Source organism: Histomonas meleagridis (genome assembly GCF_020186115.1).
Source record: "Histomonas meleagridis strain 2922-C6/04-10x chromosome Unknown contig_16, whole genome shotgun sequence".
NCBI lineage: Eukaryota > Parabasalia > Tritrichomonadida > Dientamoebidae > Histomonas > Histomonas meleagridis.
In genome coordinates this window covers 89,604-114,865 of record NW_027150781.1, presented here as the reverse complement: position 1 = coordinate 114,865, position 25,262 = coordinate 89,604, and the positions used below count along the sequence as shown (strand labels likewise).

Sequence of the window (25,262 nt, the reverse complement as noted above, 5' to 3'; positions counted from 1 at the left end):
TTGTGCCACTATTTGTGAAATTACCTTTTCATTTTTTTGCGCTAGTACTACATTTAGCTTAAATCTACTCTTAAAATTTTTAAACGATTTTGCGAATACAGTCAATAAAGAAAACATAAACATTTACAAAATTTTCAGCAAAATATGCATAGACTCAGTAAACAAAGATCAATATTACTATATTATGGACAAGATGATTAAAGAAAAACTCATTGATTATAACATGGTTTGTCCATCCATTAAAAAGAACTCAGTATATATGGCTCATTACACTTATCCAAAGGAATTCCAATTCTCCGAAAAAAGAACAAGTTCAATTTATGATTTCATTAAACGTAATAAAAATCTTAGAGAAAATTATTGGGCTCTTCATGAGGAATATGTTGAAGAAGGACATAATCCGGATAAAATTGCTAAAATAATTCGAAATGATGAAGTTGAGAAACTTCAAGAATTATCATCGCAAACAAATTTCAATTTTAATCAATGTATTGATACGTCACCATATGAAAGATTTTCATTTGCTAATACAAACATTGTTAAATTAATTGATTATGCAGCATTTTTCGGATCAACAAAATGTTTTAGATATTTATTACTTAATAAAGCAGATGCATATAGAACAGGAAAATTTGCAGTTGCAGGCGGAAATCTTGAAATTATTCATATATGTGAACAAAATAATTCAACATTTGAAGATGCATATGAAACAGCAATTATGTTTCATCAAAATGATATCTTTAAATATCTTTATGAAAACCAAATTCCTGGAAAGATAAACTTTAATAAAGATCAAACAACCAAATTACTTCACAATTGCGTTTTCTATGATAATTATGAAATTCTTTTGTTTTTAGAGGAAGAAGGATTAAAATTTGATGAAGTTATCATATTTGATATCATGTGTAAAAACAATATATTTCTAATAAAACATCTTTTTGATATGAATGGAATTCCACCATATGGTTTCTATTTATGCGCAAGAAATGGAAATGTTGAAATTTTTAATTTCCTTAAGAAGTACAAAGAAATTAATATCAATGCTAAATATATTTATACATTTTATTTCAAATTTGTTTGAATTTTTTAATGTTTCAAAATAATATTAGGAAATTATTTAAATTATTTGATGCTGCTATTGTGATTGCAGCTAATAATAATAATCTTGAAATTATCGAAAAGTTTTTAAATAAAAGATATTCATTTGAAATAACTAATAAAGATATATCTTTGTTTTAATTAAAGTTCATTTAAAATATATGTAAAATCCTTATTTATAGCTGTAAATAATGGAAACATTGATATTGTTAAGTTGTTACTTACACATGTAAAAATAAATAATAAATGTAGAGATGTTCATTAATTTTTAATGAGATTTATTACATTAATTTAAGGTTTCAAACTAAAATTTGAATTTTCTTTTAATTATTTAATACATTACTTATTTTTGCATGTGAGAAAGGTAATTTAGAATTAGTTAAATTATTCCTTCAAATTAAAGAAATTGATATTAATGCAAAAAACATTTGTTAATTTATTTTAAAATTTATTTAAATGATTTTATATTTCTAAATTATATTTGGAATTTTTTTAAATCATTTGACACTGCACTCATGAAAGCATCTAGATCTAGAAACAAAGAAATATTAAATTTAATTCTTGAACAAGAAGGAGTTGATCAAAACACTCAAGATTTATGTTAACATTACTTAAAATTTATTTCAATAATTTCAAGTTTCATCTTAATATTTGGAATTTAATCAATTTATATATATCAGCATTAGCAAATGCAGTAATAACTAATAATATAGAAGCTATTAAAAGTTTTCTTGAAAATAAAAATGTTGATGTTAATGAAAAAGATATTTATTTAAATATTAAGATGATTGTTTTAAAATTTTGAATTTTTATATTTAAGTTTGGAAATTCTTCAATTTATTTCTAACAATTCTTATGTTGAGCATTTATAAAAAAACGTCTATTAATGTTTTTAAATTAATTCTTGAGAACGAAAGAATTGATGTCAATATGAAAAATGTTAAATTATATTTTTTAATATTTATTTTAAGATTTTGATATATAATTTTATATATTGGAATTTATTATTATAATTACAAACAGCACTTATTTACTTAATAAGTTTATTATATGAATGGAAAAGTTTTCATGATGAAAAACGAGAACAAGACTTCAAAAAAAAACTTGAAATACTTCTTCAACATAAACGAATCGATGTTAACATTAAAGGTATTTATTTTATTATTATAAAATTTATTTAAATATAATGATGTTTTATAGTTTTAATTGGAATTTGTTTAAATTGTTTCAAACAGCTCTTATGTTTGCATGTAGAAAAAATTTAAAAAAACCTGTTGAGTTACTTCTTAATCATGAAAAAATCGATGTTAACATTAAAGATATTTATTTTATTATTATAAAATTTATTTAAATATATTAATGTTTTATAGTTTTAATTGGAATTTGTTTAAATTGTTTCAAACAGCTTTGATGATTGCATGTATGTATGATTATCCTGAAATTGTAAGATTATTTCTTTATACAGGAGGAATTAATATCAATGATAAAGATATTTATTTAATTATTACAATGTTAATATCAATAAATTTCGTGTTATAAAATATTATTTGGATTTTATCAAAATGATTTTGGACAACACTAACATGTTCTTCTATATTTAATCAAGTAAATAATGCTAAACTACTTCTTGAACAAGGAATTGATATTACTATTAGAGATATTTCATCATTTCTTTTAATGTTTTTTATATTAAAATGATTTTTATATTAAATATTTGGAATTTATTCATAAAATTTATAAATATAATTATGCTGCTAGCTAAAACTAATGAAGAAGATATTAGAAATTTACTAGAACATTATAAATCTATAAGATTATCTTACGTTCAACCTGTTTCCAAATAATTTTTAAAATTTATTATTTTTATTTATAATTGACGATAAATATTTAGATGGTTACTATGAAATAATGAAATTAATTCTTGAACAAGAAAAAATTGATATTAATGAAAAAGATTTTTATTCATTTTATTTAGTATTTATTTTAATAATATAAAATATCTTTAAAATGTTCGGAATTTCTTCAAAATATATAAAACAACTTTAATGTGGGCTTGTCAAAATGGTTATTATGTTTTAGTTAAATTACTTCTTGAACAAAAAGGAATTGATATTAATACTAAATCTATAAATTTATATTATTTCAAGTCGATATTAAATATTTGGAGTTTTTTAACCAATGAAGGCGTTTCTCGTAAATATTTAATACAGCTCTTATTTTTGCTTCAAGTCAAGGAAATTGTGATGTTGTTGGACTACTTCTTGCGCAAAAAGGAATTGATATTAATGCAAAAAGTATTTATATGATATATTTAAAATTTTGTTGTGTTATTTGTAGTTTCAAAATGATATTTGGTATTAAATTATTTTAAACAAGACAGCACTAATTTGGGCAGCAGAAAAATATCATAACTCAGTTGTTAAATTACTTCTTGAACATGGAAGTGACATTAATGCAGCAGATGTCTTTTTTATTGATTTAATATCTGTTTAATTCTCTTAAAATTTCATAATATTATATGGAAATTCAACAAATTATTCCAAACAGCTCTTATATATGCTACATTAAATTCTGATATATCAGTTACTAAAACTCTTCTTGAGAATGAAAGAATTAATGTTAATGCAGTAGATGTCTTTTTTATTTATTTAATATTAATTAAATTCTTTTAAAATTCCAAAAATTTATAAGGAATTTCTTTAAATAATTACAAACTGCTCTTATCTGTGCTTCAAAGTATGGAAACATAAAAATTATTGAAGCTCTTCTTGAACATAATGGAATTGATATTCATATTAAAGATATTTTTCTATTTAAAATAAAGTATATTTAAATTTAATGAAGTTTTAATATTATATTTGGAGATTATTATGTTCATTTAAGTCAGCACAAACGTATGCATCATCATTGTCATCAAAAAGAGAACAAAGTGATATTACAAAAATGTTAATGGGTAATAGTGCAAGTAAAACGAAAAGAAGTGTAACTCCAAGGAATACAACTAATTCAATTAATAAAAAGAAATAAATATTTTTTTTAGTTTTGCTTTTTTAGATAAATTTATTAAGAAAACTTTGGGTATTATTAATGATTTCAAAAAGAGCTCCTTAATTAAAATAATTATTACTGTGTTTTAGACAGAAAAGATTTACCAAATTGAAACCGTTTACACTTGGGGTGCCCTCTATAGTAGGATGGAAGGAGCAAACTCGGGTCATGTTCAACAATTAGCAGGCGATGTTGTTGAACGCGATATGGCACCACCACCTCCAATCAAAAAGTCAGCTCCGAGAGGTTTTCCACAAGTCAAGCCAACAAAGAAAAAAATAATTATTAAAAAACCGAAACCTGTTCAGCCTGAAGAAAGTAATTTTGAAATGATGGAGGATGCACTCCCAGAGTCAGCAAATCCCAATAATCAACCATTGGATGACACAACACCCAGGTTTGATTTTGATGGAAATGAAATCACGGGTGCCAAAGAAACCGAAGAAACTATTCTTGAAGGACTCCACAGCCATGGGGATAACCCAGAGAAACCTGGCTATGCTTTATATGAACTTGCACTTTTATCAAGATCAAGAAATAATTCACAACGCGCCTTTGCATTTGAAGTTCTTTACAACACTATAAAGAACAATCCCAAGAAATATGATAAAGATATTCGTGAACTCCAAATTCCTCTTCTCACAGTGATATCATTATTTCCACCTACAAATAACACAATCAAATCCTTTGCAATCGATTTAATGAAAGAGCTTTTGTTTACACAGTACCAAGATATGCTTTCTATTTATCCATATCCAGCAATTCCACCAGTTACATCAATGACTCTCGAATTCGCACAATATACATCTGATTTGGTTTCTGCAGCAAATTCTAATTATTTCATTATGAATGTTCTTTCACTTTTAACTCCTTCAAAACAATTTGATATTTCATCTCTCGAATCTCAAAAGCCTTCAATCCCATTATTCCGCCTTGCAAGGAGCGCATTCATCAGTTGGGGAACTGTCTTCGCGAAAAAGCAGGCATTAGAGGCTCTGGAAGGAGAATTAGAGATAGCAAAAGAATCTGCATCATTATTATGCTTTTTAAAAGAAATTCCTGGCGATGAAGTACTTGCAAAGCTCCACCCTGTGGTTCTTTCGATTCTTCTTTCAAGAACTGATGACGTTTCTCCATATGTCAAATATATTGATTCGGTCGTTAAGTTTTGCCCTGACCCATTTGTGGTTTCATTCCTTGCAAGCTTTACAAAGAACAATTTGTTACCAAAAGAAGTTGCAAAAAAGGCAATTGAAGGCGCATCTTTTTCTCCTGGGTTTGTAACACTTTCTATTTATGCTGGAATCCCTATTAATGTACCTGAGCCACCAAAGGAAGAACATCTTTGCTGGGTTAAGAGAGCTGAAATTTGTGGAATTGTTGAATATATTATCAAGACAAAAGATTTGAAATATCTCCCACAAATTCTTCCTTGCCTTTATTCATTTACAAATCCAGCTGCAGATATCTTAGTCAATACCATATTTGGGTTTGGCGTCTCTAAGGAAAGACCTGTTGATCCCTATGAATTGTTTGAACATTTGTTAACTATTGAAAAAGAGAAAATTGAGGAACTCCTGAAAATAGCACTTTTCTTCCCACTACGATACATACTTCCTTTATTTAACCGTAACGATGGAGCGGATATATCAGACACAGTCTGTGAATTTTTAGATCATTATCCTGATCCTCTTCCAGCAGATTCATTAAGACCAATTGACTGTAGCACATATTTTGAACGATTTTTATTCGATTGCTTTGAAATTCCATCTTATCAAAAATTTGCTTATTTTTGTATTTCACCTGGAGCTGATCCAGAAGTACGTCAACACTTTTGGACAACTTGTTCAAGATACTTGTCGCGTATTAAAATGCAAAATGTTAGAAAAGACGTGATTGATATCCAAGAGACAGATAAAGAAGTTCTTGCATCAATTTATCAAGCTCTAAGAGAATCACAGTACGCAGAAACAGATCTTCTGAATATAGCTATTAGGCAGCTGAGTGGATATATGGAATTGAAAAGAGGCGAAATCGCTGGAGAAGTGTTTTTTGCCAACTGCCAAAAGCTCCAGGAAGTGTGGAAAAAGAAATTGTTTGCATTTCTTAATAAATAATAGATTAAATAATATTTATAAACAATCGAAAAAATGTGCACACATATTTAGATCTCCAAACATATGTATGACTTATTGTTTGTGCTGAGGTTATTTGCATTTTCTAGAATTTTCTTTGGAATATTCAGAAGCATTTCTGAATTGCAAATTTATTATTATATCTTTTATTAAATATTATTTTGTGTGTAATACAATTTGTGACTGTAAATTCTTATCTTTATAAATTTAGTAAGATAAATGAGATATTTAATGTTGGAAAATCATTTCAAAGATTTCATAGCGAGAAAGCGGTTTGAACGGTTTTGGTCGGCCTTTCGATAAGGAAATGTCTAAATTCGCACAGCGTAATTACACATTTCGTGGCAAAACACTCGACGACCTCAAGGCCATGGAACTCCCAGAATTTGTAAAGCTTCTTTCAGCTCCACGCAGGCGTTATATCTCACGTTGCTTTGGTGTCAAGCATCTTCACCTTATCACCAAGCTCAAGAAGGCTCGTGAAGCTGTTAAGGGTCCAGGAGAAAAGCCACCTGTTGTTAAGACACATTTGAGGTCAATGGTCGTTCTTCCAGAATTTGTTGATAATATAATCGGCATTTACAACGGCAAAGAATTTGTAGAAGTACAAATCAAGCCAGAAATGATTGGTCATGTTCTTGCTGACTTCGCAATGAGCAAGAAAATTGTTAAGCACAGCAAGGCTGGTGTTGGTGCTACACGTAGCTCATCTGCAACATCCTTGAAGTAAAGAAACCAAATGCCAACTCTTGTTCTTCTATCTAATTACAATTTTCAATTACATTAAGTGAATTTATATATATGAGTAATATAATATTTACTAACACTTGAACAGATAAATGGAAAATAGCCTTAAAGAGGACATAATAAAATATCTGTTTGGCGTTTGAGATGATAAAAATTGGAAATGTCTTTGATAGCGGTTTAGTCAGAATTTTTCATATGACACATAGAAAATTTTGAATACAATATTTCCAATGTTTTTTTTCTTCTCTTTGTCATTTTCTCTGTTTGTCCCTTTTGATGAAACAAAAACAGTTTTTCCTTTTTTTACAGAAATAGAAGATTTTAATGATTTAATTACGAAAAAAAGTTGTTTTATGTTATTTTTAATTTCTTCAGAACATTACAATTTATTTTCAATAATTTCACAACTCCAAAGTATATTCCTCGGTAAAATGGATTTTGTTGTGCTTAATCAAGATTGGGCTCAAAAAATTTCACAAGAAAATTTAATTGAAGAACCATCAATTCTATTATATAAAAATGGAGCTTTAGTCACACATTTTGATGCTGATGTGACTGAAACATCTTTGATTAATTTTATTTCATCATTTGTTAATGATCCAATTTCTTCACTATCAGGTTTATACAAAGTAATTGGTCAAAACCCATATGCCATAATTGCAACACAAATATTTCTTGATAAGGCAATTGAAATCCAAAGAAATATAACAAGTTTACGCGGATTTCCAGATCTAATTGTTGTAGAACCAAAAGTTATCAGAGAAATCGGATTTGACACAGATACCCTAATAATTTATCGCAGTCAAGATTCCACGTTTACCAATATTCAAGCATCAGATAATCTCGAAAAAATTCTCACACCTTCATTCACACTCCAGGACATAGATTCTCTGACAGAATCAAGTTTTTATGGCGACATCGTCATGATTATTGACTCGAATGAATCTCATTATGATAATTTAGGTGACATATTTTACGAATTACATGAAAAACATCCAAACTTTCATTTTGTTATTGGCGATAACTCTACACAAGAAATTGTACAATATCTCATTGGTGATCAATTTTCATTACCTTATTTCATTATATTTAACTTATACAATCGAAGTTACTATGAATTTAACCAAACGTTTATTAACGACACAAATTTCATTGACAATTTCCTTCAAGAAATTGAAACAAAACAAGTTTCACCTTCTTATATGAGTCAACAAATTCCGAATAACACAAATGAATTTGTTAATGAAATTGTTGGATTAAATTACGAAGAATTTGTTGATGATGTAGAAGAAGATAGCGTTATTCTTTTTTATACCAATAAAACTTCTAAAGAAGAATCTGTTTTCGAATACTTCAAACAAGCTGCAAAAGAAATAAAAGAATTAAATTTGCCAATTAAATTCGGGGAAATAAATATCGAATTAAACGCATCGCCAAAACAATTTCCTTTTTTCATTGATCTCCCACATATCCATTATTTTAATACAAAGGATAAAATAGAAACTGAAGTGTTTGCGTACCCAAGCTACGAATACATTGTCGCTTTGGTAAAAATGTCGTGTAAAAGAGAAAATGTCGAAATCGATTATATAGAAATAGACGAATCTGAAGTGAAGGAATTGTACCAACGCTTGGACGAAATTAAAGATGATTTACCACAGGAACAATACAATAAATCATTTTTCTTCATAAAAGAACTTGAAAAATATTGCAACGAAAGAGAAAATTGAATATTATATATATTAATAAATTATATGAAATTAAAATAAATAAATTAGTTTTGTAACTTATAATTTAATATTCAAACAAAAACTCTTTGATTAAAGTATATTTACATCCTAAAACTATTTGATATATATCCATTAACGAGTAAATCATTTGTTTTATGGATAATGTTCTATCATATTATGAATAAAATCAATTTAATTTAAAACACAACTAATGCATTAAATTTAATATTAAATTCCTCTGTGCTGAAAGTAATTTTGTGCTTACAAATACAAAAATAAAAAAATTCACATTCGAACATAGGCACTAAATAAGGAAACGTTTGACTTAGGGTTGTGGTTTAGTCAGTAAACCAACCAATGCTCTTTTGGATCAATTGGTTGTTGATCACGTAATTGATCATTGCGTCTTGTCCGCAATCATAAATATCCTTACCTCCGAAGTACGCAGGTGCTGGGATGAAGAACAGCTCTCCTTGTTTGTTGCATGCGAAAACGCCGAACAAAATGTTATAGTAGCCGCCGCCTGGTGGTTTTCCGATTTGTGTTTCGACGAAACCGACTTCATCCTTTGACTTAGCATCAACAAAACGAAGTGCGGTCTTCTCGACAAAGGTAAATGAGTTCTTTGATGCGTGGCCGTGGACCTTGCAAGAACTTTGTGGCAACAGAAAGAGCGCAGCCATCAGTTAATGCTTTGAAATCGCTTTCGAACTTCACAACGGGACTGCCCCAAGCTGAATTCTTAGAGAATGGTGAAAGACTATCATAATCATATTTGCCGTATTTTTCATTTTTATGCTTTGAAACCCTTGTGCAGTAAAGCCTTACAGGAGAACCAATCCATTGTAAGTAGATGTAAAGATCACCACCAAATGGACTGCTGGAACCAGCTGCAGTATATGCTCTAGCAAGGGAAAGGCTGTGAGCGCCATCGCTAATGACACGCTTCTTCCCATCTGGTCCTTGACCAATAGTGAATCCTTCATTTCCGGCTGGTGGTGTTGGTTTTGGTGGTGCCGGAGCTGGTGGTTGTTGTGCTGGAGGAGGGCAAGGTTCTGGTTCTGGTGGAGGAGCTGATTGATGTGATGTATTATTTTCATGATCAATTAAAGTGCACTTCTTTTCTTTATCACATTCACATTCGAACTTCTTGCCTTCGTTGTTGAATTCAACATCATGTGAAGCATGGCAATTTTCAGCACAATTTTGACAGATTGCTTTCTTGCATGTCTTGCAATAGAAATAATCTTGAAGATATAATCCTGGATAGCAATCATGTGTGCAAAGTGGAATATCTTTTGCGTTACAACCTACACCTAAGGCACCCATATTAACTGAAAGAGTTGGGGCTGAACGTGTGCCACCAATCTGAAATGAAGCTCCACCTGAGATTGGGCCAGCATTTATACCGGCTCCAAATCCTCCGAAACCACCTCCGAATCCAAACATAGGGAAAAATGAAATGAACAATAACAACCGTTTTTTTTCTACATCATATTTTACACAATTATCTGATCAACCGTTTATCATTGAAATAATTATTTTCAATACATTCAAAAAAAATTTCTGGTTCACAAAAAGTGAAATCAAATAGTTTACAGTCGCAACAGTTCATCACCCAACAAAAAATTGAATTAATTTGAGTATTTTATTTCATTGACAGCATTGAAATAACTCCCGCTCAACTTCATTGGTTTCGAGCTTATCCAATGTTAAACCTTTATTGATGCCCCTTAATAAAGCAACCTTACATTAAGGTATTTTGTATAAAATTCAGGAATCATATATGTATAAAAAATTGGTTAATCAATTTTTGTAAAAAGAAATAAGCAAAGCAAAATTGTGTAAGAGGTTTTCCCTTATTTTTTGATAAAACCACCAAAAGTTTATTTATTATTTCTTATGCTTGGCAGCTTCCTTAGCCTTTATTGATGCTCTCCAAGCTTTGTGGGCAGCTTGCTTAGTCTTGAAAAGTTCTGCCTTCTTTTCTTCATCTTTGATAACTCTCCATGTAACCTTTTGGTCTACCTTTGGAAGTGCGAAGAGAGATGGAATTGACTCACCAGCTGGCAATTTCTCGGTCTTTGTATGAACACGGACCATCTTTGCCTTATATGCCTTAAGACGTTCTATGTTGGCTTGTTTGATTTCATCCTTTGTATGAACACGGAATTTGTCCATGGCAATGCCCATGAATCTGGCACGTGATGGTTCAAATCCAGCAGCTTTAACTTCTTCAACTGTAAATCCACGTCCAAGCCTTACTTTGCGATTGTAACGAACTGTTGGGCAATGAACAAGTGGGCGGAGTGGGCCTTCAACTGGTCTTGGTGCAATTTTCTTAGCACGGATCGCTCTAGCAATTTGACGCCTCTTCTTGCGGGCTGGGTCATCAAAGTAGAATTTAATACGACGGAACCAATCCTTACGAAGATGATCATTTGGAACTCTGTTGTTTTTGCAAACCATTCGAACAAAGGTTAGACCAAACCGCAAAAGCCGAACATAACCGCAAATCAAATTCAATTTTAGATGGCACGCCCAGTTCCCACTATTGCTGTTACAGATGCAATGGAACAGCAAACATCGCAAGACAATGAAGAACTACTAAATTCTATGAAAGATGTTCACGAAGAAAAAGAAATTGTTATAAAACAAACAGATTTGACTTTCATACAAACACAATGTGCATTAACAAGAAATGAAGCAATAGAACTTATTAAAAGAGCAAATGGTGACATAAAGGAAGCATTAAGAATGTATATAAAACAATAAATAAACATTAAAATATGTTATCTTTAAGATTTATAAGGCCACTATGACAAACACCATATAGCATTTTTGATTCCAAGTTTCAGAAGTTTTCTTGTATCATTTTATATAAAATGAGTTGCACATTAATTATTGAAAAAAAAAAAAAATGCATCCTTTTTTAATTTTGACATAAGTTTGAGTGGTATTTTATGAAATGAGTTTCAATAAAATAATTGAAAATATCATTAAATATTTGAGACTGTGCTTCTTTTAGCATCTAAAAATGGTCATATAGATATAGTTAAATTACTTCTTAAACAAAAAGGAATTGATATTAATGCTAAAAATATTTATTTGTTTTATTTAAGATTTATTTTAATAATTTTATATTTCCAAATGAAATTCGGAAAATCATCAAAATATTTCAAACGCTGCTTTCTATTGTTTCATTTTATGGCAATATAGAAATTGTTAAATTACTTCTTGAAAAAGAAGGAATTGATATTAATGAAAAAAATTTTTTATCATTTTCTTTAATGTAAATTTTCTTAATATCATACTTCATATTTATATTTGGAAAATATTTTAGGTATTTGAAACAGCACTTATAATTGCATCAAAATATGGTTATACTAAAATAGTAAAGTTATTACTTGAACAAGAAGGAATTGATATCAATACACAAAATATTTTTTTATTTCTTTTGCTATTCATTTTAATTATATTTTGTTACTTTTTAATTTTTGGAAATTGTTTATGTTATTTTGGACAGCTCTTATGTTTGGGTCGAAATTTGATCATATTGAAATAGTTAAATTACTTCTTAAGCAAAATGGAATCAATGTCAATAATACGAATTTTTATATTATTTATTTAATATTTATTTCCATAATTTTATGTTTCAAAGTAATATTAGGAATTTGTATTAATTATTTAATACAGCACTTATCTTAGCATCTTTTAAAGATATAAAAATAGTGAAATTGCTTCTTGATATTGATGAAATTGATATTAATATTAAAAATATTCTTGAATTTTACAAAATATTTATTTTTATTATTCGATATTTAAAAAGAATTTTTGGAAATTATTCTAATTATTTCAAACAGCATTAGATGCAGCAATTTCAAAAGGCAACTCAGAAATAGTAAAATTAATTGAAAAAAAAGCAAAAGGAATAACCCAATAAAATAAGGGATAATTCCTTTTCAATAATTTTATACTTTGATAAACATCCCATAACATTTACATTATGTTTTTTATATATTTTCATAAATCATTGCAGGAATATAAATCTATAAAAATAAGAATACACTTATGATTAAAAAGATTTATTTGGAAAAATTATCTTTTCCTGTGAGATCCATGTCCACAATTCATTATGAAAATTTTCTACATTTTACAGTTTGAATTTGGTAAATACATTTCAAATCCAAACATATCATCTTTAAGAATATTTACGTAAACAATAAGAACGAAAGCTTCTAACAAGCAATGCGCCTAAATGTTTTTACTCTTTTGTATTTATATAGATTGATACTTTTAGTGAATGCATATAGTGATTATTTAATTTAATAATAGATAAGAAAGAACTGGAAGACTATGATTAAAACTATGGCAAATGATCTTTATTCAGTTTACTTTGCTTGAGCTTCACGGAGACGTTTGATTGCAGCACGAGCTGTGAGAGCAGCTGGTGTTGAAGGAATGTAAGCACCACCTGTTGTTGCCTTTCCACATTTTTGGCATTTCCAAATACCAACAACTGTTCTTCTAACAGATGTCTTGCCACAGAATGGGCATGGATATTTCTTGCGTTGTGAAATTTCGATCTTTTTAATTGTTTTACGGAGGGAGGCACCATAGCGAACACCATATTTCCCGACGATTCCAACTTTCTTAGTGCGACGAGCCATCCAACAAAAGGGCGACCAAAACCGCAAAATTCTCTCAAAAAGTTTTTGACGATTAAAACCGATTTTTTTATATTGTAAATTTAGAAGTTTCAATAAATTAGCAGTTGCATCCAGGCTTTTGTTCAGTAGTTTGGGTTAAGTCTTGTGTGACAGGTTTGGTTTCTGTTTCCGATTCTGTCTTACGATGTTCGATTGCTTGCTTAATAAGTTCCATGAAAGCCTCTTCAACATTGTCACCTGTAGATGCACTTGTGGCAAAAAATGTATAACCCATTTCGTTCACTTTTTGGCAAGAGTCCATTAATTTATTTTCATTATCAGCAAGTAAATCCATCTTGTTTCCACATACAACTATTGGAATGTTTCCGTTAGCATCAAGGCAGGTAACCCAATTGCCTATATTCTCGAATGATTCTTTTGAAGTGAAATCAAAAACAATCATTGCACCAAATGCTCCTTGGCAATAAATTGGTGCCATTGACCTGTACTTTTCTTCTCCAGCTGTATCCCATACTTGGATCTTATATTTAACATTATCAATAGTTACAATATTTTGAGAATATGCTGCACCAATCGTTGGTTGCTGATCTGGCCTGTAGGCATTGCTCACCCACCTTTTGACAAGAGATGTTTTTCCAACACCGGTATCACCAAGCATTACAATTTTGTTCTTTAGCTCGGACATCGGATGACACTGTCACTTTTGGGTGTCTCTTCTTTTTGAGAATGAGAAAAAGTGACAGCGTCAGACGTTAAAAATTAAAAAAATTGAGTTACGTAACTTTGCTACCGATTCTTACTTTTAAAGAATTAAACTCATCAGCTATCATCTATGGACGATTTCGTGAAGATAGGCTCGAGGAGGGGTTTTTTTTTCATTTTGTTATTTTTGATCAAATAATTTCAAAAAATTATACATATAAAACTCACATGATGTATATTACTAAAACACGAAAATATGGAGAAGTATTTTTGTTTTTGAATTTTTTTTTGTGCCGATCTTCTTAAAGATCAATTGATTTTTTGACAAGAATATTAAAAAGTGCTTACAAAATCTCATTTTCAAAGGAAATTCGGTCAAATGTAATGCTTATGGATAGCAGATGCCCATTTGGGAAAGTATCTAATAATGACCCAGTGCAAACCGAATGTTTTGATCTTTTCTTTTATGGGCTTTTTCGCTGATCTTTGAAAATTATAGTTTTCAATTATAAAATTGAAAGTGTGACACTCATTTTTTTATATAAAATTTATTTTATTTTCGATTAAAACATCATCTATATGTTGATCAAAGTATTTCAAACTATATTTGATCATGCGCTCCTTTGAAATTAACACAATAACCAATTTTCAACGCAATATTTTTCTATTATACTCTGATCTTTTTTATAATTTTATATCTCAATGAGTTTATTTAAAAAATGTCTTATTGTTTTCGGAGCAAAGCGAGACAGCGCGAAGCGCATTCTTGTATCTTATAAAATCAAGTTATCATAATATTTATAAACATTTATGTTTCAAGTCCTATACATTTGTAAAATGCATTACCACCAATGGTATTACAACGAATTGTAATATTATTTAATGAAATACATTCTGCAAATGCACTTCCTCCAATTCCACTCATTAATTTATCTGGAAATTGGACATATTTTAATTGTTTACATGATGCAAATGCTCCACTATTTATATTTCCAACTGTTTCTCCAATTATTACTGTTGTTAATAAAGGCCATTCTCTAAATGCATCACTTTCAAGCTCGTCAACATCAATAATTATAACATGTTCTGTATCATTCTTATAATCATTTGAAAAATCATTGGAATCAGATATTGTGAGTGTTTTTGTCTCTTCGTCATATGATTGCTTTGTATTAACAAAAAATATAATCATAAAAATCAAAAATATTTTGAAATTTTGTTTATTTTTATCATAAATTAAATAACTTTTATAAAAATATTTAATAAATTGAAAAAGAATATTGAATATAATTAAAAATGTAATAATATACAAATTGCTGATTGTTGATATAAATATGTAACAATAGAGATTCCTCAATAAAAAATAGAATATTTTGACTTTATTTATTATATAAATCAAAATAAATTCATTTTTTTATTTATTTATTTTTTATTTAAATGAATAAAATGATTTTTAAATTTCAAAAAAGAAATTAATTCGAAACATTTTTTAAATGTATTAAATAGTTTAATAAAGTCAATAAAACAGATAAATAATCAAAGCATCTTCATTATTTTTTCATATTTATGATATGTTCAAAATCATTTTTTCTGAATACATTTTGTTGTTAAGATGTATTTGAATTTAATAATGGAATGAACCTCCAAATAATATTTTGTTGGAACAATTTTTTAAATAACATTAACATATGCGTAAATAGAATATGAAATGCACAAATTTTATTTTTAACTAAACCTATCAAACAAAACTTTCCTAAATGATTTCATTCAGTGAAATGAACCGTTAACCACAAAAGTGACACACCAACGTTAATTTTCACATAACATTTCATCACTATCCAAAACAAACGGCTCCAGTAGCATGTGTATTTCTGGGAAATCGTCTGTTATCGTGAACAGTTTTGTCAGGGCACCCAAACCGTGTTCCACTTCTTTGCTATCGGTTGACACGAAGTCGATGATCAAATCGACAATTTCCTCATGAATCAAACATTGTAATGCTTCATCATTATCACAACAAATTAGGATTTTTGCTATCAGATTTGATATTTCGGCTTTTGCATTGAAATTCATTATGTTTAAATTGGAACTTAAACGTTCTGCAAAATCTGACTCAAGCAAAATTCTGATGTATTCAAAATCAAATTCAATCAATTTCAGCCATATCTGACAGTTTTGAATCATGACTTTTGAATTTTCTGTGGAAAACAACGAAATAAAAAAACCGCTGTCAAATGGATCGGTTAAAATTTCTAAATCTTCGTCCGATGAAGAGCAAAACATTAAATGTGTGACCTTCAAAGCATATATCATCAAGTATGGGTGCAAAAATGGTAAAACTCCAAGAAGGAAATTCGAGATTGCATTATCTAAAAGAATTCGTAGTGAACTCTCCGATCGAGAAATATGATAAATGGATTTGATGATCCATATCTGCAGTAGTTCTGAGAATTCACTTCTATCTTCCATAAGTTGGAGTTGAACCGATTTAAAAGATAAAACTAATGGAAGTACAAATTCTTCAGGAATGGAATATGAAACCATGTAACAGAAGTAAACTAATGAAGAAACAATACGCGAATCGTTGCTATTGAAGGAATCAAGAATAAAAGGGAAAATGTCAAAAATGAAAATTGGATCAATTTGACAATTACCAAAGAAAAATAAAAGCCAGCTTTGGAGTTCAATCGGTGGGAAACTTTTATACACATCAATAAAATAAGTAAAGAGATCTTGGGAATTAATATAGGGTATAAATGAATCTCCTTGAAACGATGATAAAAATGTAAGAAGTTGAACAATGTGAAAAATAAGAGGATAATTATCCGTTGGCAAAATAGTTTTAATGATTTCCAAAATTTGCGATGATTGAATAATTTGAATATCCGATGGAGAAACTTGGCATTTCATTTCGCTTAAAATATGAGTTGCATTCTTTAAGGAGTTAATGGCCATTTCTAAGTTTTGTGATTGAATTGATCCAATGAGAGAATCGATACATAATTGCCAATTATGTGGATGAATATATGAACTTTTTTTAACTGAGCTTTTTTTATTGTTAAAACGTAATAGTAAGTTGTTTTTTATTCTTTGCATTTGAGAATCATCCTCATAAAAACCATCAGAAATCTCCTTCATTAAAATAACGAATGCATTAGTGAAGTTGCTCCAAAGTTCGTTATTATATGTATTGAAATAAATAATGTTAATCAATCAATTAATAGAAAAATGTAAGCTTCTGTAGCCTAGTGGTTATAGCGTTCGCCTAGTAAGCGGAAGGTCGCGAGTTCGACTCTCGCCAGAAGCATTTTTTTTATTTTTTGTTCACAAAAAACTTTTTGCTCACAAAAAACTTTTTGCTCACTTTTGACACTTTTTAAACGGTTATGGCCTTTCTTTTGGAATGTCTGCACCAAACAAGACACTTCTTCAACCAGGTCGTTTTGTCATCCTTCTCAATGGCCGCCATGCAGGAAAAAAGGCCATAGTTTTACAAGCATATCCAGAACCAACTGAAGCACGTAAATATCCACATGCAGTTGTTTTAGGAATCCAAAAATCACCAAAGAAGCTTACAAAGGATATGCCACAAAAGACCCTTGTCAAGCGTACTCAAATCAAAGTTTTTGTCAAGACTGTTAACTTCAACCATCTTCTTCTTACACGTCATATGATGAAAGACGAAGACTTCTGGAACAAGGTCAAACCAGACCAAGTCATCAAGTCTATGGAAGACACTGAACAAAAGAAGGCTGAACTTCAAGCAATCACAAAAGTTCTTCGCCAGAAGTATCTCAATGGCAAGATGTCATGGTTGTTCAAGCCACTCAAATTCTAAAGCCAATTTGGAACCTATTTTTTTTGTTATTATTGGGTAAATTAATTTTCGCTATCAATGCCGATCAAATAACACAGAATTCTTTTTAACGTTGTCCATTTAAAACACAAAAATTTGATAAACATGCTTAGAGTTTACTCGTAAAATTTTGTACGTTAATTTTTCTGAGGTTTACTTGAAAAAATCGAAGATTTTTTGGAAAAAATTCAAAATTTCTCGTTACATAATTTATTTACAAGAACAAAAAGTAATTTCCGGAAAACTATAGATATATCCATTTTCGAATATTATTATATATTGAGAATAACTGTTGTGTAGATAAAAAAATGCAGGACCATATATAATACAGTGTTTCCAAAAACGATAGGTCAGTCGATACGACGGTTATGGCGTGACCACAATGAATCATATGCTGATGTTAATGGTCAATGGCAGAATGGAAATCATTCATCATTTATATGATGGAAAAAACATTTCTCAAATAAGCCAATTGACTGGCCATGGACGTGATTTAATTCGTAAAGTAAAAATGCAAATCGAACAAGGTGATAATATGTTTTTATTAAAGAACAAAATTGGTGCACCAACGAAACGAACTAAAGAGCTTGAAGAAGAAGTAATCAGATTAATCACAGAAGATAGAAGGGCTGGACTTTGTAGGATTGCGAAAAATGTGACTGAAAATGGGAGTCCCCCAAATGGATATTGAAATTGAATGAATAAATTTTTATAAAAAAGACGAGTCACCTTTTCTCAAAAAGTTATTCCTTTTCGATATAAATACAAATTTTACATTCACTTCACTGACCTATCGTTTTTGGAAACACTGTATATAATTTTTTACCTAAAATCGCATAAATATTAAATAGTTTTTTCTTATTTCATAGAATTTAGAATGGCACTACATATTCAAATTTTCAAAAAAGTTTTATTGATTTTTATTTAACATTCAGTTGTAAAAATTTGTTTGAAATATGTTCGAACCAAAAATCATCCTAAATCCAAATGATCCACCTCATCTCTATGAATAATAGAGTTTATAATAAATTACATATATGATTTAATTACCCTTTGTTTGGGTATATCTGGAAACGCAAGCAAATTTTAAGATTTTTTTCATGGAGTTCTAAATTTCACTTTTTTTATCCATATATATTTTTGTAACATCAGAAATGAATGATCAATATTTGATAGGAATTGAATGTATCGTCTTTCCCGATAGATTTTGATAGATCTTTGATTGGACAAATGGTAATTTCTTGTTGTAAAAAAACCAGAGAGAATTTGAATGAAAATATACTGATTCACAGGCAGAACCAATATATATAAATTTTATTTATTGATTAAACAATTGATAATAAACTTCTAAAAATGACATAACATATTGGATAACACTAATTTATGTAATGAATATCAAATTGCTGTCAATAAAAATTCAATTAAATATTATCAATACGTAGTTTAGCCGATGCTAATCATGTGTATAAAAAATTATTTAAAAGAATTAATTTCATACTAGAAAATCGATTAAAAAAAAAAGATTTTTCCCAAGTAACCTCAAAGGTAATTTTTTTCGTGGAGGGAAATTTTACCTATCAGTGAATTTCGGAAGAAATCACTATTTAATACTTAGTTATGAATCACAAATGATGTTGATACTCTTGATATTCATTTTATTGAATATTTATTTTAATCTAATGTGATTTCAAAGTAATATTTGGAAATTATTCAAATTATTTAAAACAGTACTTATTTTAGCATCCCCAAAAGCCTTTATAGAAATAGTTAAATTACTTCTTAAGCCTCTTAAGTTAAGCGTATCGTTTTATATGAAAAAACGGAAAAATATCACGGTGTATAGTTGATATTGCCAAATATTTTTCCATGAAGCTAACAACAAAAAAAAAAATAATATTATTTTTATATAAATTTTTAAAATTATTTGATATTTTGTCATAAAGAATATCGTTACTCATGTAACCACTTTGCCTGATCCTGTTTTTGTTCCCAAAAAAAATTTGAATTAAAACGGCGGTTTTCAAAGGGCACCAAAAATGAATATCAAAGTTGACGAAGCTTTGGCTCTTGAACTTGAAGCAGAAGATAAGATACAGGATGCTATTTACCAGTTTAATGTCAAACCAAAAAACGGAATTTCAATATTGTGCAACGTTTTAAATTATGATCAATCACCTCGAAGCATTGCTCATATTTTGCACACAACCTCAGGCCTTCTAGGTGATAAGATTGGTGACTATTTATCAGCGGAAGAAAACAAAGAAATTGCAAAAGCTTATTTCAATGAGTTAGAGTTAACTGGACCTTTTTTACCTGCTATGCGAAAAGCTTTATCCAGTTCAATGCACCTTCCTGGTGAAGCAGAGCAAATAGATCGAATTATCATGTGTTTTTCAGAGATATATATGGAACAAAATCCAGATTCATTTCCGTCATCTGATGCTGCCTATGTTCTAGCGTTTGCGATTGTTATGCTTAACAGTGATCTCCATAATCCCAATGTCAAGAACAGGATGTCTGTTACTGCCTTTATCAATAATTTAAAGGGTGCCCTTCCTCCAGATTCGATATCAGAGGAAACATTACAAAGCATTTACAACGATATTAAGAGTTGTCCATTTGCTTTCACGAACAAGAGTAAGGAAATAATGGCTTATTCATGTCCGCGGTTAGTCGAGAATCTGAAGAAGAAAACAGACCAATGGAAGTCCGTGTGGACTGAGCACTACTTTGTTCTTGCTAATTCATGTATTTACTACTTTAAAGATGCATCTCCCGAAAGTCGCGATCAGCCTCTTGGTATGTTTCAATTGACGGCGACAAAGGTCAGCTTTGAGAACGCTGATGAGACAAGACTGGCAATTGAGCCAATTGACGCTGGGTCCGAACTCCAATATGTCAAGTTCAAAAAAGATAAGCCCGTTGTTGTACATGGGGTCCACGCAATATACCTGGAGGCACGCAACAAGAGATCGGCACAGAAATGGTATTATAGAATATTTCAATCATCTCAATCAAATGATCAAGATCTGCCAATTTTGTCAACGGATGTAAATGAGTCGACCAGCTAGAAAAAACGGGTACAACAAATTCGCGCGATATGAAAATTTTATAAAAAATTTTAAGGAGGAAATTGATTTTGAATTTGTTGAATCGAAACAATAAGTATCTCCAGAATGAAACTGCTTTTATTGTTTGACGTGTATTACATTAAAATAATAATGAGAAATGTGTTTGGAAAAAATTTGATTCAAATGGAATGCATTTTGTTTATTGTAATATTGAAACCAATTTTCACGATTGAGTTTTTATGTACTATTTAATTTCTTATGACTTGAATAATTTCCGTCAATAAATTTATAAATTATATTATCATTTTATATTTTTTCAATTGATAAAGTTATTATGAATTGATCTATTGAAAACATAACTTATTTGAATATTTGGCTCACAAAAAAATTTTGTTAACAACAAAAAATAATATGTGAAAACTTTAAAAATGTTATTTTCATAATCGCTTTGAGATTTTTAACTAAAATCATTGATGGAAATTTATATTTTGTGCAGAAAGTTCAAAAAAGTGACACTAAGTGAATTCAAAAACCGCCCATCAAAGTTTGATGTTGTGATTAAAAAAATGTATAGATGGAGAGGTGGCACAATGAGTGTTTTGGGGCATAAGCTATCAAAGAAGATGCCAACTGATAAAAGTGTTGATCTGAGAAGTGCAGATAAAAAAGAAAAAATTGATATTGATGAATTATTACATTCTATAAAAAAGAAAGAAGCATCATCATACAAGCCAATCTCGGCAGAAGAAAGGCAAAAAAGATCAATAAGTTTCATACCGGAACCAATTGATATCAATGAGAATAATCAAAAATTATTTTTTGAAGTAGATCCAAACTTTTCAAAGTTTTCTAGTCAACAAGAAGATAAAAGAGAGACACAAGAAATCACCGAATACAAAAAAGAAGAAAAATATTATTTTTCAAAGTTTGTGATCATTGATAAAGTCCCGGATCTTATTGACGAAGAAACACAAGTGTGTTGAACAACACTTTTTACAATACATTTTTTTATTAAATTTACATGTGAAGCAAATTATCATTAAATCTATGAAATTATATGAAAAAAAAATAAAATTTTATTGGCAGATAGTTTTAAATACCAAATTTGTGAGGCCCTCTTCATGAAATGCAGATAAAAACAATTATTAAAATAATTGCACTAAACATGTAATATATTGTCACTCTGATTGAGTTATGGCTTAAAAAGACAATAATTAGCTCTTTTCTAAAAGATGATGGAAATTTTTCTGATTCAAATTTAATAAAAATTTCTTTTGATTCAAAAATTTGAAAATAAATAACCAGATAAATACGAAAACGCTTCAAATTGGTCAATCCTAATAGAAAACTTGCTGATTGCTGAGTAATTTCATTTGGTTATGTGAAAGAAACCGTTAAAGTTCCATGTGAGTAAACGGTTTCCAAAAAGTGCCTTTTGGCCCTCCTTAAATGAAGAGTGTTCAAGTCTTTGGGCGCAAAAAAACAGCTACAGCAGTCGCTTACTGCAAGGAAGGCTCAGGCCTCATCAAATTAAATGGTGTTCCACTTGGCCTTGTAGGAACTGAAACTCTCAAAGCTAAGCTAATGGAACCACTTCTCCTTATCGGCGAAGATAAATACAAGAATCTTGATATCCGTCTCCGTTGCCATGGTGGTGGTAGCGTTGCCCAAATATACGCAATTCGTCAAGCAATTGCCAAAGCCGTTGTTGCATATTACCAAAAGTATGTTGACGAACAAGCTAAAGATGAAATCAAGAAGGTCCTCTTAGATTACGACCGTACACTCCTTGTTGCAGATCCACGTCGTATGGAGCCAAAGAAATTCGGTGGCCAAGGTGCACGTGTTCGCAGACAAATGTCATACCGTTAAACAAAATTTTGGTTTCATTTTTGTTTTGAAACAGGTCCATTGTTTAATTTAAATATTTTGAGGATTTGATGAATAATATATCGATTCTCTTTCATGAATTCTGATTGAGTAAACAATGTAAATCTTATGCTAATTATCTAAATATTAAACTTTTTTCAAAAAATATTCTTCATATTATGAAATTTATTATATCAAATTTGATATCATGAAATTTTTGCCTAATATTATATCAAATAGTTATTGTTGTTGGTTAAAAAGAAAAATAATTTTAATGATATTTTACCTTACATTTATTTTTCGAATTCTATGTTTATTCTTTATCTGATTCATTGTTGTCAGAAATATTTTCATTTTCTTGGCTTTTTTGTTCATCACCATCATCATCAACAGCCTTTTGTTCTATCGTTATTTCTTCTTCTTTGTTGAGAGTTTTTGGTGCATATTTATCAATTAATTCCTTGTTGACTTTTTTTCGAAGAGACTCTGGTGGCCTGCAAATTTGTAATGTTTTATTTATGAAAAAAACAGGAATTTCTGGATAGTTTGCATGAATTCTTCTTCTTAATGTTATATCTTGAGTTCCAACGCCACCAACAAACCCGTGCTTTAAAAGATCCATAATACAATCTGGGGCATTCATAACGCCATGGCTACACTTAAATCTTTGGCAATCATTATGTGCAAACCGCTTTAATTGATTAAATTCTTTTTGCTTGAGTTTATCTACTTCCTGTAATGTACATGTTGTAATTTTTAAATAAACTTTTCCTTTAAAAGCATCTGTAAGTTGTTGCAAGATATTAATTTTTTTATCAAGTGCAGCAAATAAAAAATTTCCCTCGCACACAATCAAATATGGAGGGTGCAGAGAAAAGCTACTCTTGTAAAATCCGATAGCATGCTTTAACTTTTTTGTTTTTGCAACTCCAATCATTTATTTTTTTTAAAATAGATTTTGGTCGTGTTGTATCGTCATGGCACTTTTTGAATTACATCACGAACTTTAATAATTCCAATTTAGGTTATAAAAAGCTTTTTAGGTCTTTGTTTAAATAACTAGAGAAACTCCTTCACGTTGTGATTTATTTTGCATGTCACAAAACCTGAAAAAACATTTTTCTCTAAAACACATTATTGAAAAAAATTTGAATAAAAATTATCATTTAATTCTATTTATTCATACAAAACACAATTTTTTTTCTGTTATTGTTCAACTTTAACAATTTTTGGTTTCCATAATCCGAACTTTTTCATCAAAATCAATTGGATAATTGTAATGAAATCATCTACTTTATCAATAGCCGATACTTTGACTTCATTTATTGCTGTTACATTCAAATGAGCAATTTCAATTTGGATATTTAACATATACGAAATCATAATAATTTCTGTATCGATTAAACTTCTTGAATATTTCAGATTTAACAATATCTTTACAGCCGCAAGCTTTGTCATAAGGTAAGTTTGACAGCGTAAAAATTCGTTTTCTTCAAGATACATAAATCGTTGAAGAATTTTATTGGATATTTTATTAAGGCAATTATACAGAGATGTCTTATGGATCTTAAATTCATCGCCAAATGGTAAAAATGATCCAAGAACTACACAGCTATCAGATCGATTTAAACATTTGTTCATTTCAGTAACATATGATGAAAAACATGAAATGGGAACACCACGATATGGTTGGTAAAAAAATATGAATCGACCACGCGTGCGGATTCCTGAGAGAAGTAATGAATTACAATATGTAACATAATATGGAATGTGAAGAACACGAAATGATTTATGGGTTTGGGCAAAATTGATGGAAAGTTCTCTTGTATTGTCATGTGAATGAATATCAACAATAATGATTTCATATGTAAAAGTCGGGTCTAGAATAACAAGATTTTCAAAATAATTATTAACGTCTTCGAGAAGGGGATAAATAAACATTGCTACATTTCGAACAGGTATAACTATTGAATATAAAACTTCGCTTTTGGATCGGATTGATGGGAAAGGAACTTTCACACCTTGGACAGGTGATGGTTCAATGAAGATTTCTTGTTTTGGAGGTTGTGGATTTGATTGAATCTGCGTTGTATTATTTTTTTTGGGTAAATTTGATTCATTTTTTCTTTCAGTGATTCCCATTTTTACGGTGTAGTAAAACATGATACCGAGTAAAATTATCATTAAGAGAGAAAAAAGCTGCAATATCATATAAAAAGTGACATTTTATGTTCTCGAATATTAAAATTTCAACACCAATATCAATAAATAGAATTATTATTTCTGATTTATGATACTGAAAAAGGATTTGTAAATTTTTATTTGATATCAAGATT

The 25,262-nt window shown here is 29.5% G+C and overlaps 11 protein-coding genes across 11 annotated transcripts; 6 read left to right on the top strand and 5 right to left on the bottom strand.

Moving 5' to 3' along the window:
• Window positions 1-4,292: 4,292 nt before the first annotated feature.
• GO595_001901 (RNA polymerase II-associated protein 1) lies at window positions 4,293-6,263 on the top strand (the record flags this gene model as incomplete). Its single annotated transcript, XM_067914751.1, has 1 exon — window positions 4,293-6,263. The coding sequence occupies one exon, from the start codon at window positions 4,293-4,295 to the stop codon at window positions 6,261-6,263; it is 1,971 nt and encodes a 656-aa protein (XP_067777587.1).
• A 325-nt stretch (window positions 6,264-6,588) lies between these two features.
• On the top strand, window positions 6,589-7,011 carry GO595_001900 (ribosomal protein S19; the record flags this gene model as incomplete). Its single annotated transcript, XM_067914750.1, has 1 exon — window positions 6,589-7,011. The coding sequence occupies one exon, from the start codon at window positions 6,589-6,591 to the stop codon at window positions 7,009-7,011; it is 423 nt and encodes a 140-aa protein (XP_067777586.1).
• A 448-nt stretch (window positions 7,012-7,459) lies between these two features.
• GO595_001899 (uncharacterized protein) lies at window positions 7,460-8,758 on the top strand (the record flags this gene model as incomplete). The annotated part of the gene is made up of 1 exon (XM_067914749.1): window positions 7,460-8,758. One exon carries the CDS (start codon window positions 7,460-7,462, stop codon window positions 8,756-8,758), a length of 1,299 nt encoding a protein of 432 aa, XP_067777585.1.
• Window positions 8,759-9,096: 338 nt separating this feature from the next.
• Window positions 9,097-10,207, bottom strand: GO595_001898 (F-box only protein 11-like; the record flags this gene model as incomplete). The annotated part of the gene is made up of 2 exons (XM_067914748.1): window positions 9,097-9,402; window positions 9,479-10,207. The coding sequence occupies 2 exons, from the start codon at window positions 10,205-10,207 to the stop codon at window positions 9,097-9,099; spliced, it is 1,035 nt and encodes a 344-aa protein (XP_067777584.1).
• A 444-nt stretch (window positions 10,208-10,651) lies between these two features.
• Window positions 10,652-11,227, bottom strand: GO595_001897 (ribosomal protein L13e; the record flags this gene model as incomplete). Its single annotated transcript, XM_067914747.1, has 1 exon — window positions 10,652-11,227. The coding sequence occupies one exon, from the start codon at window positions 11,225-11,227 to the stop codon at window positions 10,652-10,654; it is 576 nt and encodes a 191-aa protein (XP_067777583.1).
• A 1,922-nt stretch (window positions 11,228-13,149) lies between these two features.
• GO595_001896 (60S ribosomal protein L37a) lies at window positions 13,150-13,428 on the bottom strand (the record flags this gene model as incomplete). Its single annotated transcript, XM_067914744.1, has 1 exon — window positions 13,150-13,428. The coding sequence occupies one exon, from the start codon at window positions 13,426-13,428 to the stop codon at window positions 13,150-13,152; it is 279 nt and encodes a 92-aa protein (XP_067777582.1).
• A 97-nt stretch (window positions 13,429-13,525) lies between these two features.
• Window positions 13,526-14,113, bottom strand: GO595_001895 (Rab family GTPase; the record flags this gene model as incomplete). The annotated part of the gene is made up of 1 exon (XM_067914743.1): window positions 13,526-14,113. One exon carries the CDS (start codon window positions 14,111-14,113, stop codon window positions 13,526-13,528), a length of 588 nt encoding a protein of 195 aa, XP_067777581.1.
• Window positions 14,114-17,533: 3,420 nt separating this feature from the next.
• Window positions 17,534-17,968, top strand: GO595_001894 (ribosomal protein L27e; the record flags this gene model as incomplete). Its single annotated transcript, XM_067914742.1, has 1 exon — window positions 17,534-17,968. The coding sequence occupies one exon, from the start codon at window positions 17,534-17,536 to the stop codon at window positions 17,966-17,968; it is 435 nt and encodes a 144-aa protein (XP_067777580.1).
• A 2,054-nt stretch (window positions 17,969-20,022) lies between these two features.
• Window positions 20,023-21,057, top strand: GO595_001893 (Sec7 domain containing protein; the record flags this gene model as incomplete). Its single annotated transcript, XM_067914741.1, has 1 exon — window positions 20,023-21,057. The coding sequence occupies one exon, from the start codon at window positions 20,023-20,025 to the stop codon at window positions 21,055-21,057; it is 1,035 nt and encodes a 344-aa protein (XP_067777579.1).
• Window positions 21,058-22,506: 1,449 nt separating this feature from the next.
• Window positions 22,507-22,929, top strand: GO595_001892 (40S ribosomal protein S16; the record flags this gene model as incomplete). Its single annotated transcript, XM_067914740.1, has 1 exon — window positions 22,507-22,929. One exon carries the CDS (start codon window positions 22,507-22,509, stop codon window positions 22,927-22,929), a length of 423 nt encoding a protein of 140 aa, XP_067777578.1.
• Window positions 22,930-23,239: 310 nt separating this feature from the next.
• GO595_001891 (uncharacterized protein) lies at window positions 23,240-23,548 on the bottom strand (the record flags this gene model as incomplete). Its single annotated transcript, XM_067914739.1, has 1 exon — window positions 23,240-23,548. One exon carries the CDS (start codon window positions 23,546-23,548, stop codon window positions 23,240-23,242), a length of 309 nt encoding a protein of 102 aa, XP_067777577.1.
• Window positions 23,549-25,262: the final 1,714 nt, after the last annotated feature.